The sequence below is a fragment of the Parambassis ranga genome, chromosome 4 (assembly GCF_900634625.1).
Source record: "Parambassis ranga chromosome 4, fParRan2.1, whole genome shotgun sequence".
Taxonomy (NCBI): domain Eukaryota; kingdom Metazoa; phylum Chordata; class Actinopteri; family Ambassidae; genus Parambassis; species Parambassis ranga.
This window is the reverse complement of record NC_041025.1, coordinates 22,631,450-22,649,497: the sequence shown is the minus strand read 5'-3', so window position 1 is coordinate 22,649,497 and position 18,048 is coordinate 22,631,450. Positions and strand designations below refer to the sequence as shown.

Sequence of the window (18,048 nt, the reverse complement as noted above, 5' to 3'; positions counted from 1 at the left end):
CATTGCTGCACTTGTACACACACACACACACACACACACACACACAAGTTGAGGCCAGGCACACTGAGCTTTTTAAACTGTTTTATTCAACAGTGCAAGGTAGACATTGTAAGCATCCAGTACACTTGTTAAGGAAGCAAATGTTGGTCAAAAGTACAATTCTGTAACAGGAAACACTGGACAGTGTCAGAACAGCGCAGAACATCACTTTTACAGGTTTATATAGACAACAGCTTCACAGAAGAGAAGAAGCAACCATGTCTGTAACAACATGTTAGGTACCAAGATGAACATACCTGCATCACACAGGTCAGATATACAAAAAGACAACAAAAACACCCACTGATCAGATATTTGGTAGCTGTCAATCATACACTTACCACTGTCACTGTCGTGAAAGTCTCTCTTTTCTGTAACAATAAAATATTCATTAGCAAAAATATGGCACAATATCAGCAATGGAAGATTCAACGACAACAAAGACTGATTTTTTTTTTAACATCTAAACCAAAACACGAGAGGAGAACACTGCTTTACAGTCACATCATATGTTGATGGTTGTGCAGATTTGATTCCTACATTCTAAATAAGCACGTTAACAAACCGCTCCTTCAGTCTGGAAATTGATGGAAACAAAAAATGAGGAAAAACATATCAAAGCTTAGAAATTAAAAGGACACCATAATCATGCAAAAGATAAAAACAGAACACTGACACAGAGTTAAAACACAGTACACTGATGACACTTGTGCAGGTATTAATATAAGATGTATATCTGGAAGAGGCCTTCATCCACCTCTGCTATGGCTTACGACAGGAGACAGAAGATTACAGATGCTGTACAGTCTGCTTCACTAGTTCTGTGTTAAATATTCTTATAATGCATAGGCCTGACAGTCTCCCAGGTAATAACTGTGTGTGTGTGTGTGTGTGTGTGTACTTTGGCTAGTTTGTTCTAATAAATTCTGCACTTTTAACTCCTACAATCAGTCTACATGCGTGACTCAAAACGTTTGTAGTAGATTAGATTTGTCTTCTGCTCCTATTTTGAGTGTAACATGAAAAACTATTCAGTTCTAACTGTTGGTATGAAGCTACTGTAGGTAATATACACACAACACCACTGTATTACTCTGGGTCTTTTTAAATACAGGTGCTGTTAAGCGTTAACTTCATGGCAGTGGATTACTTAACTAGTCCTTCAGTGTACAGTTCTAAGGTAAAACAAACCACAGTGTGCATCAGTTCAGCTAGTTGATGCGTCACAGGTTCTTTCATTACATGTAAGCTCCCCGAGTTGCAGAGCCAAGGTGCACAACAGAGCCACTGATTTCTTTCTTTAGTAAAATTAGTCTTAGAAGCCCCCCCCCCCCCCCCCAATTATGTTTGCCGTGCAGTACAAAGAACAGTAACCACAGGAGAAATGTTTTTGCTCGTTAACGTCTGTCAGGATTCTCAGACAGAAACCTGATGGTGTTTGTCGGTTTTTGGGCTTGTTTGAGTTCCTCCCCTGTTCTCACACTCGATCATTAAAAACCTGCTACCTAAGAAGAAGCCACTGAAGGAGTCACTCACACAGTATGAGTGTTAAACGTCTGCAGGAAACTCAGGTATATATCGTTTTCCAGCACTTGGTTAACCTCTGAGGGACTCGTCACTCCCATCTGAGTGGAGCTGGCTGCTCTCACTGAGTAAACTCGAGCTGAGTGGATCCTTTCAGTGAGCCGGAAAAAGAACCGAATATTAGATGTCTGCTAAAAGCACAAGAACGTCTCACTCCATCCTGCTGCATTTTGTAGAGATGTTCTCTGGCTGTTTGGACCCACAGTCTCTTCAACGCAGCAGAAGAGAGAGCAAAAGGTATCTAACCCTAACCTCTTCAAATTTGGTGTCACACACCGTGATGGATATGAGACGGTCCAAGATTAAAAGAGGATAATGTGTACTACTTCAATATGCTGTTTTAATATATATATTATTACTGTTACTACTGATAAAAGTGGTTTTAGCAAACAACAAAAAACCATGTTCACACATCAAATAGCTCAAGTCTGATGTTTCTGTACTAAAATAACCTTTAAAAACACAGCAGCTGTCAGTGTGACAACAGTTACAGCTTTTCAGCAGCTATTAGGCCGATATATTATAATAATGCATCCCTTTGTAAAAGGATGAACACAGAGAGACACAAAAGGAATGTATTAAGAACACAACATGTGTGTTTTAGTTTGTCCGATGATGCACACAGTTCATCCTCCCGTTGTGTGTATGGTTAATCGTTTCCTTCCAGATCCAAAGAGGTTAAAGCTTTCTGCTCCCAGAAGGAAGGGACAGTTTCCACACAGGGAGTGAGACAAGAGCAATAATCCGAATATCACAGATGTGTGATGTCATCTGTCCAACTCCTGCTCCTAAATATATCTATATATATAACGGCTGCAGGGTCACGTAGGCGATATGAACACAAGAGGGCGCTTTTGTAATGTTGATGGGTCACTGAGTGATCAGGTGAGAAGCAGCGCTGACCAGCTAGGGTTAAAGATCAACACTGTACAGATGTTATCGGCGTCTGTCCATCACTCAGAGGCTGCAGGTCTTTAACGCTTTATCACTACCTGCTCATAGGCTCCAGCACCGACCCTGAGGGAACATGGGGGAAATGAATCAGCAATGTCATGTCATGAAAGATCAAGAAGGTGATCATTTAAAAGCAGTGGAGACAAAGTACGTCAATAAATGATCTAGAAAGTTCCAGTCCTGTTGGTGGCAAGTTCTGTTCCATCTTCAGTTTAAGAGCTCCTATTAGTTTGGAACCTAATTTAATTAGAGAAGTACCGTATTTTCCGGACTACAAGTCACACTTTTTTTTCATCCTTTGGCTGGTTATGCTTATACTCAGGTGCGACTTATATATTAAAATATACAGTTAGTTATCCTTGTGTCCTGACGTCCCATTACAGATATAATGGCAGCTGTTCTGTCCCTCTCCTGACGGTTCTCTTCCACCTCCAGCTTGTCCACATGTTGCATTCCGAGCATAGGTGATGTGCGTGGTCGATAAGTCGCTAATTCCAGACAGCTATATGAGCGCACAGCAGTCTGCCTTTGACTCATTCACAGGATGTTTATAGGAGTTTCTGTGCGGTGAAGCTAATCATTTCTCCGCGTGAGGACTTGTTGAAATGCGTGTGTCTCACTCTCGATGTCCTGCAGCCGCACCACTTAAGTTAAGAGGAATTCAAGAGGCAACGTAGTGATTCACGCTGGAACGCTGGTGCAACTAATAGTCCGGTGTGACCTATCTATGGTTTTTTCTTCTTCATTACGCATTTTTTGGCCGGTGTGACTTATACTCAGGTGCGACCTATAGTCCGGAAAATACGGTACATATAGTAGAGATTTTGTCTACTTACATCATCCTCACACAGCATAACATAACATGGTGTTTCTGTCCTCGTCCACGTCTTTTAGTGGCTGGACATGCTGTCTCTAACTAACCAACCACTCCCTCAATCATTCGACTAAATACTGAATATGTAAAGTGTGCAAAGCTGGCATTTAGCGGCCATATTTCACAGGTTCTTTGAGCAGTAGCTTGGCTTATTGCTGTAGTGTGTCTTCAGGTGACTGTTTGAAGATGCTCACCTGGTGGGAAGATGATGGCTTCCAAGCGCTGTACTTCCTCCAGGCCCCACGAACAGACGCAGGCCTTCCTCTGAAACAGGCAGTCGTGGTAATGTTTGGTCAGTACACACACACACACACAGAGAGAGAGAGAGAGAGAGAGCTCCCGCATCCTCCTGCATAATTCTTGTCATGAGGAGCAGCCAGTTGCTAGGCAATCTAAAAATAATCATGTATTGACAGCAGCTCTCTTTTTCTATCTTTGAGCTGGATGAGACCTTGGAAAGAAAAACAATGCTCTGCCCAAAGTACACACAATGACTTATGAGGCAACAGACTGGTGCTATCTTAATTAGTGTCTCATGCAAACTAGCTGTGGCTTCAGCACAAAGGGTTGTGCGCCTGAATGAGGATGCAGCCAGTGAGTACTTGTGTTACTTTTCTCGTAAATGCATATTAATGAGATGGATTATTAATAGAAAGCCTAGAGACCTCAGCATGTCATCCATTTTTGTAGTGTATGCTACCTTCAGCACTGGAGTCCAGCAGGCTGGGCGTAAAGTCCTGGCTCTGAAGAATCTTCTCCACCACATCGTCAGCATCCACCCGTGTGTCGTCCATTCTCTTCAGCTGGGACTCCATGGAGTCCTGCTTCACCGGGTGTCTAAGAGGTGGATACAAGTCATGTTTGTGTGCGTTTGAATACTAATTGCTTCATGTTACGTACTTTACATGTGGTTTTGTGCCATACTTTGGTACACAATCCCTTTATCGTTGCAGTCACCTGTCACAAACACTCCAGCTGTCTGAACTGGTGACATGATGACATCAACACTTGTAGATGAAAGCTGATCAGATCAGCACGACAAATGACTTGTTTTTAATTGTATCTGACAAAACCCAGGATGTTAGTAAAATGTGCTTACTCGCTTCCTGCTGAGGTTCTTACGCTACGGTAGGTTAGGAACTGTGTCTTGACTCGTGCACTAACTTCCTGTCTTGTTGCCACGGTGAGGTTTCTCAGTAATCACTGGAGACTCATACTGCTACTGGTAGATACGTTTAGATTTATGTCCAGATGTAAGTCTGGGCAAAGACATGGTGAAGTAAACTTCTCAAAATGCTGAAGTATTCCTCAGAAACACTCAAAATATGACCTGAGACATGAGTGACCTGAGAACTACCGGACTAAAACAAAGTGCACCTTCCACCGACTTCAAACTATCCCCAGTCAAGCTTCTCAGTTTGAGTCACAATTGGACATTTTTAGATTCTACAAACACAATGACTCAGGTTTTTATAAAGAGGACCCCTGTTGACACCACAAAATGGACCTATAAATACACCTCTGCTGCTCTGCCTCACTGGTCTTTACTGCCTGACAGCTGCTTCCTGAAACGTGACACAGGTCTCAGGTGTGGTCACGTTATGATAAAAGTCTTTTACCTTCCCTAAAATATCTCCTGCTGCCTTTTACTCAAAGCGTCACCTGTTGAGCCGCTCGCAGGACGAGGCGCTGCGCACAGGCGTGCCCTGTGGGTTGCTGGACGTGGCTGTGGGGCCCGGGTGTTCGGGCAGAGCAGGACAGGTTCTGGACTCTCGGTCCTCGGTCGGCTCTGGGATGCTTCCAATACCCGTCGAAGCGCTGCCCACCGAGTGATTTCTCCGGTGGCTGAACTCTGACATGCTGGAGGAGCGGGAGTGACCTGTGCTGTAGCCTGACAGGGAACAGGTAGCCATGTTAAAAACAACTCTAGAACTTTTTGCTCCTTACTTACCTCGGAGGTTCTTTGACATTTAAATTAAATACATCATATAGTTGTTGTCTTTGTCTTAACCTACAGTCCCACAGGATCGCCAATATAATAACATTAAGTACCCTAACTGTAAAAAAACAGCTACTGAGATGGTCTAATTTGCATCCAAACATTAATGAGAGATCAATCTGACACAAGACCAACTATAACAGCATTTGTAACTGATCTGGATGTGATGTCCAGCAGATTCCAACATGCTGTCTGTTTCATGATTTAGCACCGACAGCCACAAACACTCACATGCTGCTCGTGTCTGCAGGAAAGCAGCTAATGCACGACACATCCCAGCACATCAGTTCGTTCTGCTGCACACCAATGAGAGGAACGAACAAATCTATCAAGAGCTGCACGTGGCAGGAAATACATTTTTAAATTCTATATGAGAGAGCCATTAGAGCTGTTCTCAGTGCATCCCTTCACTTCCTCTGCTTCTTTATTACAGTCATCTGATCTGCCTGTAATGGAAACTTGAGCCCCAGCTCTGGACTGCACCAGAGAAGTGTCACTGAAACAATATTTTATCATTTTCCTCCTCAGTCTTTTTAGTCTCACTTTGACCTTGATATTAGCAGCTTAGAGCTGGAGTTTAGAATAGCTCGTATATTTGACTACTTTGTCACTACAAAAAGTGAACTCTGTCCACTCCATAATGCTCCGTGCGGTTACCTGACAGTTTGGACTGCTGGCTGGCATAGCTGGACGTTCGTGAGTGGCCGCAGCCGCCGTCGTCTGACACAACAGGACACTTCCCTTCCCGACTCTCTGCTGGGTTAGAAAGGACGAAGACAAATGTGGGACAATGAGAAAGGCTCAACAACAAAATCCAAACATGTACTATGTCTATTAAACCTTCATGTGTAGTCAGAAACAAGCATCTCCTCATTTGGTGCCAGTGACTCAGTCTCATTTCAAAACATTTGTGGTATTGAAAGTAATACTTTGAAATGAAAGCAGGGGCAACATAAGAAAACTATGTGTGTTCAAAGTGAAAGGCCTGTGGTTAGATGTAGACCGTCAAAAAAAAAAACTCTGCACCTGGTTCCTTTTCCAAAATGTATCAACAACACACTGCTGTGCCCTTTGCAGACAGTTTGACATGAACAGAAACCACCAGCCAGACATGTAATGTGATGAAGTGAGACCTGAGACAAGACAAGTTTCAATTCAGACCACACACGCACACACATTCTTCCTCTGGTTTGTTGCATATAAACTTAATGCTGGTGTATATTTCCTGTAACCAAAACAATGTTGCTAGGTGCTGATTTATTTTTATTTATATTTGTTTCAATTGGCAACCGCTAAACCAACCTTAAAAACGCCCCCTCTGTGGCTTTTGCAAACCTGCCTTCTGGTCAGCATCTCAAGCGTTAATGAGAAGGTGACCACAGCTGGCAGATGTGTGGACACAGAATCACGTGTGCTCAGGCAAAGACCAAACATGTTTGAAGAAGGTATGGGAATCCATAGTGGAAGAGTCCAAAGTGGAAGAAAAAAGCAGTGACAGCTTGGACAGCTGAGATAAAACAGTCTGTGCACAATCACCCCACAAGTCTTAAAAAAAACATGTGAGCCACGTTTTTAAATGTCAAACAGTCAAACTGCCAAATGTTTGAGTTCAAATGTCTGCAGGAGATATCTCCACAATAAGTAACAGACACCACAGTAAGAGATATTAACTCGGAGGAGGTGGAAAAACGTACAAATTCCAAGCTACGATTGTGCATGCACAGCCAAGAGATGATGGCGTTGATAGAAAAGAGCATCGTCCAACAGATACACTTCTGATGTGTGCGCACATGTATGCCAACACATGCACACACACAACCCCCCACAGACAGACGTGCACTGCACACAGTCCTATTTTTAACCCAGTAAGAGCCTACAGGGTCAGAGCAGATTGTAGTTAATCTAAAAGAGAGCTAGTTTAAATTATACATGAAAGAGCCCTGCGACGCTTTAAAGCTTCCAGCAAGAACAAGCATACAACACTGCAATGTGTTCACACATGATGACACACACTGAACAAGAGGGAGCACAGGCGGGGGGGACAGGGAGAAAGAGAACAGCAGAACAGGGACAGAGGCTGGAAGACACAATTTTTTTTTTTTTGGTGGAAAAGAGATAAGTAGCAGCTACACAAGAAGAAAAATCACAGCACAGATAAATGCTGGTGCTGATGCATGGAGGACGTGTTGGGACATTCGTCCATCACCTACAGGTTCTCTAACCACTCAGCTAATACACCAACAATACCATTCTTCAATGTGTCATTAGAACTGTATTTTAATTACCTATATAATTAATATGAGGCAGCAGCAGTAAGGGCTGAGTGTTGTTTAAGGGTTGGAAACTAGAACATGAGTCAGGTAGGATACACACTGGCTGACATAAGTCTTGTCCCATACGCACATAGTAACTTCATGTGTTAATTATTTGTATTTCTAATCACTTATTTGTTATAATTAATGGTTCATTTTTATGCCAAGAGACTCTACATCAACAGGGTGCAAAATGAAACCATCAAAAAGTGCCATGAGCCCATGGCCTCTGTTTTTACATGGACAAAAGTCTTGTCTCATTTTCATATGACTCAACCAATCACATGTTAGAGCTTCACCTGTGACAAATGATGTAATGAATACTAGACCTTCATATGAAGTGCAAACTGAGCTCTGACAACATGCCAAAGATTCAACCACAGAACAAAGTGCTGATCATCAAGAGCATGAAGACCGAGTCTGCTGATGTGGTGGCAGAAATTTTTAATGTATCTAAAAGAAACTGGTGATGTTCATGACAAGCCCAGGTCAGGAAGACCCTGTAAGACAACTGCTCGAGATCACCGCTTGTTCCAAGGCCAATCCTTTTATAACTGCAGAAAAGCTAAATAAGGCCTGGGCACCAGAAAATCACGTATGCACAAGAACATTTAGTCGAATTCTTTCACACAGTGGTCTCCATAGGAGAATTACTGCTAGGAAACTGGCATGAGACAACAAAAAAGGCGTGTTGTATTTGCCACGACCCACAGCTTGCATAGAGGATGGACAGAAGACAGTCAAGTTTGGTGGTGGGAAAATCATGGTTTCCACACACCAAACCACAAGAGAATGCACATTTGGGATAAGACTTATGTCAGCCAGTGTATGTTAATGGCAGGTGAGGAAGTTATAGTTTGAATCCAAGCATGTGTCTGCAGTAAACTGCCATTTAGGGAGTGGTAGTTTCCAAACAAGGGTCATACATGGGTTAAGAAACAGAGTGCATTAACATTTAGCCATGTGTACCCAGATTATAAACACTGAAATCCAATGTTTTACTCAGGTTTAGAAGTAGACATCTTTTTCACTGGACAGATGCAACAAAAAGGAAAAAAGGAAGGAAGTGCTGTGTCAGTATAATAACAAGCTAAAATACCTGGAAGCTCTGAGAGCTATTCTAATGTAAATCCACAGCATTGGTCACCAGGACCAGTTCAAACATGCATGTTATCTAAATATCAAACACAATCATAGAAGTAGAACAACAGTCTGACTGGACACCAGACTGTGTCAGGTGGAAATGAAAAGCCAGTGAGGTGGCACAGCAGAGCGGAGGAGGAGTGTGGTGTGGCCGTGATCAGCCTCACCAGAACAGCCAGTCTGTGAGTCCCCTCCCTTCCTCTCCTCCAGCAGGCTCTCTCCATCACCCTGGATCCCAATCACTGTGGCTGTGGAGGGAGGCCTGGTGACACAGGAAAGACAATGTAGCTTTATTTTCTGGCTTGTGTAGTGCAAAGGTCGATGGCAGGCCAATGCTGAGGAAGGATGAGAAAACATGACTTGACAGATTATACAATTTTTCAAATCAGGAAAGCATTAAGGGTAAAGCTGCGTACACGGTAGATTCTATCAAGTATACACAGTAAAACAAGATGCAGCTTTTGGCACAAGCGTACAGCACTGAATAATTTTTAGGTCATATTTCAGCCTCGGGTAGAGCAGCATATTTCTAGCAGAAGAACAAATGCAACAACCTAACATGTAATCAGTGGTGAAAAGTAACTAAGTATTTGTACTTCGTTACTGTACTTAAGTAAATTTTTATGTAAAATAATAGTGCATACTTTATACTTTTACTCCATTACATTTTGCAGCTATTATCTGTACTTTCTACTCCACTACAAATTTTAAAATGTCTGTAGTTACAAGTACATTGATGAATACAGTTGTGTTCATACAGCTGTGCTGGACTGATGTGAGGTCAGACTCTGCATGGAGGTGGTGTCACGCTGCCAGCTGTGTTTCTATAATGAGCCTCAGTCATGATGCCGGTGCTCTGGCTCAGTTAGCTAACTAGTTAGCTGCTGTCTGCTAACACAGGTCCATCCATTAATGTCTGATTAACATGAATCACAACATGAATCTACAGCAGGAACACTGACACAGTAAACATGCTGAATGCCTGTTTGTTATCAGCAGCCTCTCTGTTCACTTGATGCCCACAGCCTGCCTCATGACACACAGACCTGTCCACAGCTGCTTCTGGACTGAACATGGACATTAACTACACATGGTCCATTTTCATTTGATTATTTTAACCTGTTCAGATCCTTTGCAATGGAAATCAATCATATGCATACTTTAAGTACATTTAAAAGTACTTAAGACTTTTACTTAAGTAGGATTGTTGACTTCTACTTTTACTTGAGTATATATTTTGCTGGTTATTTGTACTTTAAGTGCCAAGCTTCAGTACTTCCTCCACCTCTGCACGTAATGCTGGTGAATAGTTACTTTGGCCTTTATTATCTTGTATGAAAACTTTGACAAAGCACAGTGTTGACAGTAGAACCACACCTACAGCTACAGCTAGAGTTCCTGGAACAGCTCCCACACAAACACAGCCAGCAGCAGATTATAAAGAAACGTCTGAGGACAGAATCTGCCAAGTTATACTAAACAATTTAAAAAGATGAATCCTTGTAAAGGGCCAAATAATCATCACGGTGGTACTTAAACTGTATCTGTTCTGGAGGAACAACAAAGGCTTTAAATTACAGTGCAGTGGAGGTTCATGGGTTTGTTTTGGTTTCCTGTGAGTACTCAGATATGAAAGGTTCAGTGGTGAGCAAACTGAATGTCACACAAAGTCTGTTCCTTCACACAGGTCAGACCTCAACCTCACTGACCAATCAGAAAAGCAGAAAAAAGTGACTTACGTTTTAAAACAGGGATCTCCTGACATGAGCTGTGTACTGATGATAACCTGAAAACAAACAAAAGAAAATCTGTGAGTTGTATTTGTAGTCAGTCAAAAAACAAAGTCTGAAATATGTAAACATAAAAAGAGACTGGAACAAGGGTATGAAAGGAGGAATTGAAACAATAGGATACAGCGAGCTACAATAACATTTAATGAAGAGAACAAAAGTCAAAACATCAAAGTAATTTGTACCAAAGGTTGTTTTTTTTCTTTAATAACCCCAGAAGGGAAATTGTTTAAAGGTCGGGTAGGAGATTTCACTCTGATGCACTTTTTGTTAAATTAGTGTAACTTCTCTTTACAATCCGATAGCAACCGATTAGTTCGGCAGTTTCTCATTAAAACGAAGAATATGAATCATCTGTGGAAGCTATAAAACACTAAAAACATCAGCCAATCCTCCGGGTGGACCCTGCGTGGAGTATTGTCTGGTTGTCACTCTCTTCCTGCTCTGCGCACACCAGAGAGGTACGTGCATGATGGCCGAAGACGCAGCTCGTCTTCAGGTGATGCGAGTCCATGTGATTGGGAGGCGTGGCTTTGGGGTGAGCGCCAAGAGAAAGGGGCGTGTGTTTACTTTCAAATCTGGCTGACTCTCACTGAGTTTTCAAAGGCCACCCTCGAGAGGTGGATCTAGCAGGATTGGCTCAAATGTGGCTCAGGTGTGAACGCAAATGTGGCTAGCGAATCCGGCTAGCCACATTATTAGCCATATTACGAGGCGCCACCTAGTGGTTTGGAGAACAGCAAACACGCTGGATGAAGCCGGATTGAGTGCGGACACAACTGTGTGCTAGCCAGATTTGGTCTCAACGCATCCAGCTTAAAGGCTGTCTGGGCTCAATCCTACTCTAGCTGGAATGACTTTCTCCAGTGTGAACGGGGCCAAACTCTCCTATCCTACCTTTAAGGCTGCCAGCAAGTAGAACCACACACCAGTGAGTGCACTGGAGGCAAAGTGCCTTGCCCAAGGACACACAACAATGACTAGGGAGGAGTTGGGATTGAACCACCAACCTTCTGGTTATTGGACAACCCTGCGCAACCACTGCCCAACATGGTTAACATAGAGGTTAGAGTCAACTGTAACTACATTTTAACTTCGAGCTTTTGTCAAATAAGTTCTCAGAATGCTTCTTAAGCCTATCGTCGTCACTTTAATTTGACAGTTTGGTGTCTTTGACAACATTACCCTGTTGATGAATTGACAAAGAGAAACAGAGCAGGCTAAAGCAGACAGGAGTATGGTAGAAGCTGTCCAGGAAGCAACCAAGACAAGCGTCCAACCCTCCAGATAACAGAGAAGTGGCTGAGTATGTGTGTAGCAGACTGACAATCTCAAGAAGCTAAGTTTCCCTGCCCTGGTCTGACCGAGCAAAAATACCAGTGCCCCTGATGCCAGTGTCAGTAGAAAAGAGAACAACTCTTGTGGTGAGTGAGTTTAATTCTGTCCAGTGTTGTTGTTCGCAAACGTTTATGCAAAAACTTGCATGCATGCATTGTTCCCAGGCTTATATTCAACATTACGGACCTCAGACCGGTGCGGGTGCTTCAAAAGTACCTTGAGAATGGAGTTATCCTGCCGAGTATTTTTGGTGTCGTAGCCTTCCAGCAGACATCTGCGGGTTGTATTCCCTGAGCCGGCAAACTCTGCTAAATTCAGATCTGCAAAACCAAGCTGAAGGAGACACAATGGCACAGGGTCAGCTTTGTTTCCTCTCTGGAGGGTGCGCTTTTGTCTTAGTCAGCAACGTGGCGATCTCCAGATGGAAAATGACAGCACGCAGGACATGAGGGGAAACTTCATCTCACAGCTCATTTTTACTCCATACTTCACTATTAGCGAAAATGATATTAACCAGTTAAGAACCAGACGTTTAGAGGGTTCAATGAGTAATTACATTTCAAACAATGGAAGTGAGAACACATGACATGATGAGCCGAGCTGTCCTGCAGGCTGTAAAGGCCATCTGTTTACTACAAGCCTACAGAGCTCACCGCATCAATATGACTAATCTCTACAAATCATGGTGACATGTAAGTCATTGCAGGGTATGGGGTTTACCTTTGCATATGCCTTTCCTCCTTTTAGCTCCTGTGAAAGAAAAGCACAAACACTGAAATTAAAACATTACTAAGTGATGGGTAATTAAGGGAGAAAAGACCTTAATGAGTCTGTTCGTATTGCAGTTTGCTGCACAACAATTAGCCGTATATATAACGCACCTTTCGGACAGACACTCGACACACACAGGGGTCCAGCACACCTGTCCCTGCATTGGCGCTCATCTTGCAAGGGAAGGTGAACTGCTTCCTCCATCGAACACAGTTCGCCTGCACCGGCTCCCTGTAAGGAGACAAGGATTTACATCACATTTAAGCACTTGACAAAGAAATCTGATTCAACATGTTAATCCTTGTGTAGCAGACTATAACTCCCATTATTATTACTGATGATTAACATAATACTGGATCATATTAAATATTCCCTAAAACGGGAAGGAATGTAAAACTATCCACACAAAATGACTGATCAAACAGCTCTGACGAGCCAGCTAATGGCTTTGTGAAAACTCAACACCCAGATGAACTGTTCTCTTATTGTGATTCTTTAATGACTGTTAGCCCATATCTTCAAGCTGTGGGAGAACAGTCATTCATTTTAATATGACTATTACATAACACATAAAACCACTTAGTCTGAATGACTTCTGCACGAATGATCCTCCACATCTCCTCCCTGTTTAAGGTTACTGGTCCAGGCATCCAATACGAGCTCATGTTCTTATGCTCCAATTTTTTTTTTTTTTTTTACCCCCAGGCACTCAATTAACAAGCTAATCAAGCCCAGTCCTGTATTCACGTATTGATTTATTTAACTACTCAATCCACAGCAAGGAGAAACACACACACACTCTCGACTGTATAGGAGGTTAAAATGATTCTCTCAGTATAAAGGGCTTGGAGTGAAAGAGAAGGACGAGTGTGCGTAGGCAGAATTACGATACCACAGATGGCTTCTCTTTCGCTGGTGTCCTCTCCTCTCCCACTCACCTAACCATCTCCCATCTGTTAATACAGCCAGCATTGCCATTCATCTCATTGCCGGGTTCAAACACAAGCAGAGCTGATGCTGGACACGGTAAACTAATGCAACAAGTCAATTTGCATCAGAAATTGAGACAAAAACACACAGAGGGGAAGGAGAAAATGTAGCACGAGGAGTGTTTATGACAAGACGATTAAGAGCATGTGCAAATCCTTGGTAAGATGGTTAAGACTGCCCGAATATACAGGCTTGTGTTTTGCATCCTCACTCTCACAAAGCAGCAGATGTGTGACTAATGTTTTACAAATGCTGACTTCATCCCGAGGTTGATACGTTTCAGAGAGTGAACTCCCAGAGTCTGACAGGGAACTCCCAGCCAGCTGGACACAGTGTGCTTTGGGAAAACTGGCTTCATTTCACTGACTTCCAGTCAGTGAACTGTACTTCCACAGTACTTCTCAGTGCAGCAAAATCCTCTTAGGTAGTGTGGTAAGTCTGGTTTTTAAGCTTAAACAGAGGACATCTCTCTCTCATCTCTCTACATGGGTCAGATATCTTGTTAAAGTACAGCTGCTCTCCTTTCAGAGGCAGCTGCAGTCTGAGGCAGAAACATCTTTTGATGTGAATTTGATGCAATGTTTTCACACATCAGCCCTAGATTTACCCAGTCTGAATATGTCCAAAAGAAGCTGATTTTGGGCTGGAAGAGTAGGGATGACGGGAAGAAAGCCTCATAACACAACAAGTCACACTTCCCTTACACTTACAGCTGGGATGACTCAAAGGAGAGTGAGAGGAAATCTAGTTTCGGGGGGTCTAACAAACTAATCTCCTGCAGAACAAGTCAAAGACTTGTGACCACATCAGCCTAGGAAATAAAACAACAAAGAGTTGGAGTTTTAATTAGAATCTGAACCTTACTGCCCCGTTTATGGGATTAAATGAACGTCTTACTTATTTCACTGAAGCAGTTGAAGCTGCAATAAAAAAAAAAAAAGACCCTTCATCCATGACCTCAGAAACATCCTAACTCTGCCTGCACAGACTGGGCTTTTTTATATGAGCTACTTTACTGTGGAGCAAACAGAAGGCTTGTTATATAATCCAAGCGAAGCCATCTAATCCCTGCAGCCTCACACAAGAACAAAGCTTTCCCCTTTGTCCAGGACTAATGTAAGAGTAAAAAAGTCCAGCACAGGTAACACACAGAAGAGGAGGACTTTACTCGTCTCAACAGCAATGACAGCATTATCGCGGCACAGTTGTGTAATACAGGATGACACTGAATTATGGCTATCGCAGTTCACTTCCTTCCACGGCTACAACAACCCTTTTCCTGTACACATCAACAATGTCTTGTCATGCACCAAATTTTAGCTTCAGCATCCCAGTCTGTCTTGTCTGCTGAGTCCCACAGACTTATCAGGGGATGTTAAGTGCACATCTTGTGCCATTTGTTTGTCTCCACACACCCACCTATCTTGGATTTACCAAAAAACACATGTAGACCTATAATCTGTATCGACATGAGACCAAGTTTGTTCACTTTTTAACAGACATCTGAACTGGTCTGAGCTACAGTGTCGTTCCTTCTGCTTGTAATCATTCACAAACTTTGATTTACCCACAACTAACTATTTGTTTTCACACTGCTCTTGTTTAATCCCTGATTTGACAAATGTCTTGTGTGCAAAACTGTAGCTGTTGATACCGAAAACACTCTTGAAAGATGACTCTGTCTCTTTATTATAATAACACTAAACAAAAACATGTATTCTTTAGCAGCAAGTGGTTGGAAATAAGAAGCTACAGCTGCACAGGAAATGTGTGAGTCTGAGGTTGAGGTTCGCTAGTGTCACAGGAAATTGGCTATTTCTATGTATGTTTAATTGAACATTTGGACTATAACTCAGGAAAATAATAATAAATAATAATAATATTAATAGATAATGATACGTGTGAGGTATTACTCTGGTAGTTGTGCTGTGATCGGACGTTCAGACTGTGGTAAATGACATGTTTTTTTATGTGTGACAGCCGAAATCTCTTTGCTGGTCTCAACAGAGCTGTCAGGGTGACACTTCTGTTCTCTATAGACCACAGGGTGACACCAAATAATGAGCCCAACTATGATGTAGCTGTGACATTAACAAGCTCTCCACTGCGACAGACCGCTGTCACCTTCTCCTCATTCATCTGAGAAACTGAATGAAACATGTTACTCCTACTGTAAAGGAGGGTTCACTGTATCCATGCTCCTTTGACAGAAAGGACTGGTTGATGGTCTAATCAATAGCAAATTGATTAAACCACAGTCAAGACACAATCCAAGCTACTTCACTAAAACTTCATGGGGATCAAATATAATCCAGCACCTGAAGGGACATTATAGAAAAGCTCAAAGAGCCATTTTGACTTTAAGGCAGTGATTACTGACTAATTGATTACAGGCTTCTGAAAGCACAGTAATCAATTCCACAACTGTTAAACACAACCATATGTTGGCTTTAATGCGAAGAAGAAAATGCCAACGAGTTGTAATTAACACCTGAGATAGTTTGATCAGATTTATCAGAGGCAATTGTACTCAGTCACCTGATCTGTAAATTAGCATCTGCTGTTGAAAACATTAGCATAACATCTTAAACTGGCAACTGACTGATGTTAGCTAGTTTCTTAGCCTACTAGCTAGTTAGCAATTGACTGTTCTTTGACATTCTGAAGTTGCAGGGCTGGTTTTAACCTGCGGACTAAGAACCAGCCATTGTTTGAAGGTCTGTATTCAAAACATCCTCACCGAGAGGACTCCTCGGAGAACCCGCCGTCCAGCAGCCTGACTTTACAGAAGAGGACACCGTTGACAAAGGGGACCGACGACAGCTCGTCCAGCTCAAAATCCACCTTAAACTTGAATTTCTTTTTCTTCATCATCATTAAATCCATGCACAGTCTCAAGAGTCCGCAGAAGATGCTCTGAACTCGCCCGTCGCTGACATTACAGCCCCATTGTGTTGTGGTTCGGCTACAGTGGAGTGTGTTGTGGGGAGGATGGGGGAGCGCTGCTGGTGACAACAATCCGAGAAGGACCGAAACTAACCGAAGCAGAAAACGGCGCCATTTCCTCTCCGGGATTTTCAAAATAAAATGATCTATTTAAAACAAATGTCTTAAAAAATCCACTCACGGTTACTTTTCCTTCTCACTTTATTTCTCATAATTTTTTTAAATGCCAGCTTTTGGTTAATTTTGCTTGTTTTGTGTTTGCCTAGTTGTGGCAAGCTGAGACACAAAGAAGCAATTAAGATTAAGATTTACTTTATTAATCCCTGTGGGGAAATTAAGTTGTAGATGATGATGATTTTTCAGTCAGCCTAAAACATGTAATATATATTAACACTGTATGTGTATAGAATAGAATATACTTTCTTAATCCCTTTGGGAAGGTCCTCAGGGAAATTTGGGGATATGGAAGGGAAACATAACATGTCAACCATTGCATTGAGTTGTGTATTTTCTGTTTTTCCAAAACAGTACATTCAAATTGTGTTACATATTATTGATCTTTGTTAATCACAGACTAGATACAACTGTATCAGAAAGGAGGATAAATATTTGTTTTGCATGTTTGAGATTGTCCAAGGAATTTACGCAATGATCCACAAGGAGCCCAAAGGTCAGATGAACTCCCTATAGCCCTAAAGTTATAATCTCTCATATAAATAAAATGCTTCCATAGGTTGCCGGTTTTATCTCTTTATTAATATGTTTTAAATGGTTCTTCCTATTTTCATTTCGTTTTGGTAACTTATTTCAACATTCCATGCCTGATATTTATGCTTTTATTTTGGGAAAATCATTGATTAACCGGTTATGTGCTGACGACAGTATTCAGCTTAATGAGTGTCAAACGCAGCCCTCCTCCTCTGGCTCTCTCGCTCTATCGCCACCTGGCGGTCAATGAGGAGACAGCAGAAATGAATGGACAGATTAATTCGACCGAGTGAAACCAGCTGCTGTTATGTAACATATGCCGCCACCTCCTGGTACAAATTAGGAACTGCAGCACAATCCTCTCTCAAATCATAAAAAAAAATGTATACATACACTTTTTTTTTAAAAAACAAAGGCACAAAATAAGGGTTAATCTGATGGAACTCGCTGCAAAATAAAGATGCGCAAATACACAAAGATGCACTTCAAAGGCTTTATTTACCTTTTTTTTTGGATTGAGGAATCTTTTAAAAAAAAAGCATACAAAAGCCAACAACACAACATCTACACTCTAAGAAGAAATGGGCACACACTTTAAAT

General features: G+C 42.1%; 1 protein-coding gene across 2 annotated transcripts; it reads right to left on the bottom strand.

The window, feature by feature from the left end:
* Window positions 1–83: 83 nt before the first annotated feature.
* On the bottom strand, window positions 84–16,788 carry LOC114434084 (protein FAM102B-like). Of its 2 annotated transcripts, none has more exons than XM_028402960.1 (11): window positions 16,535–16,788; window positions 12,915–13,035; window positions 12,754–12,783; window positions 12,250–12,366; window positions 10,645–10,691; window positions 9,073–9,167; window positions 6,108–6,206; window positions 5,114–5,342; window positions 4,152–4,288; window positions 3,646–3,715; window positions 84–2,640 (listed from the first exon to the last, which is right to left on the bottom strand). In XM_028402960.1, exons 1-11 carry the CDS (start codon window positions 16,678–16,680, stop codon window positions 2,598–2,600), a joined length of 1,134 nt encoding a protein of 377 aa, XP_028258761.1. In that variant the 5' UTR covers window positions 16,681–16,788; the 3' UTR covers window positions 84–2,597. The 2 variants fall into 2 exon arrangements, with proteins under 2 accessions (XP_028258761.1, XP_028258762.1); XM_028402961.1 differs by having other exon boundaries at window positions 6,108–6,203.
* Between the last annotated feature and the right edge of the window lie 1,260 nt (window positions 16,789–18,048).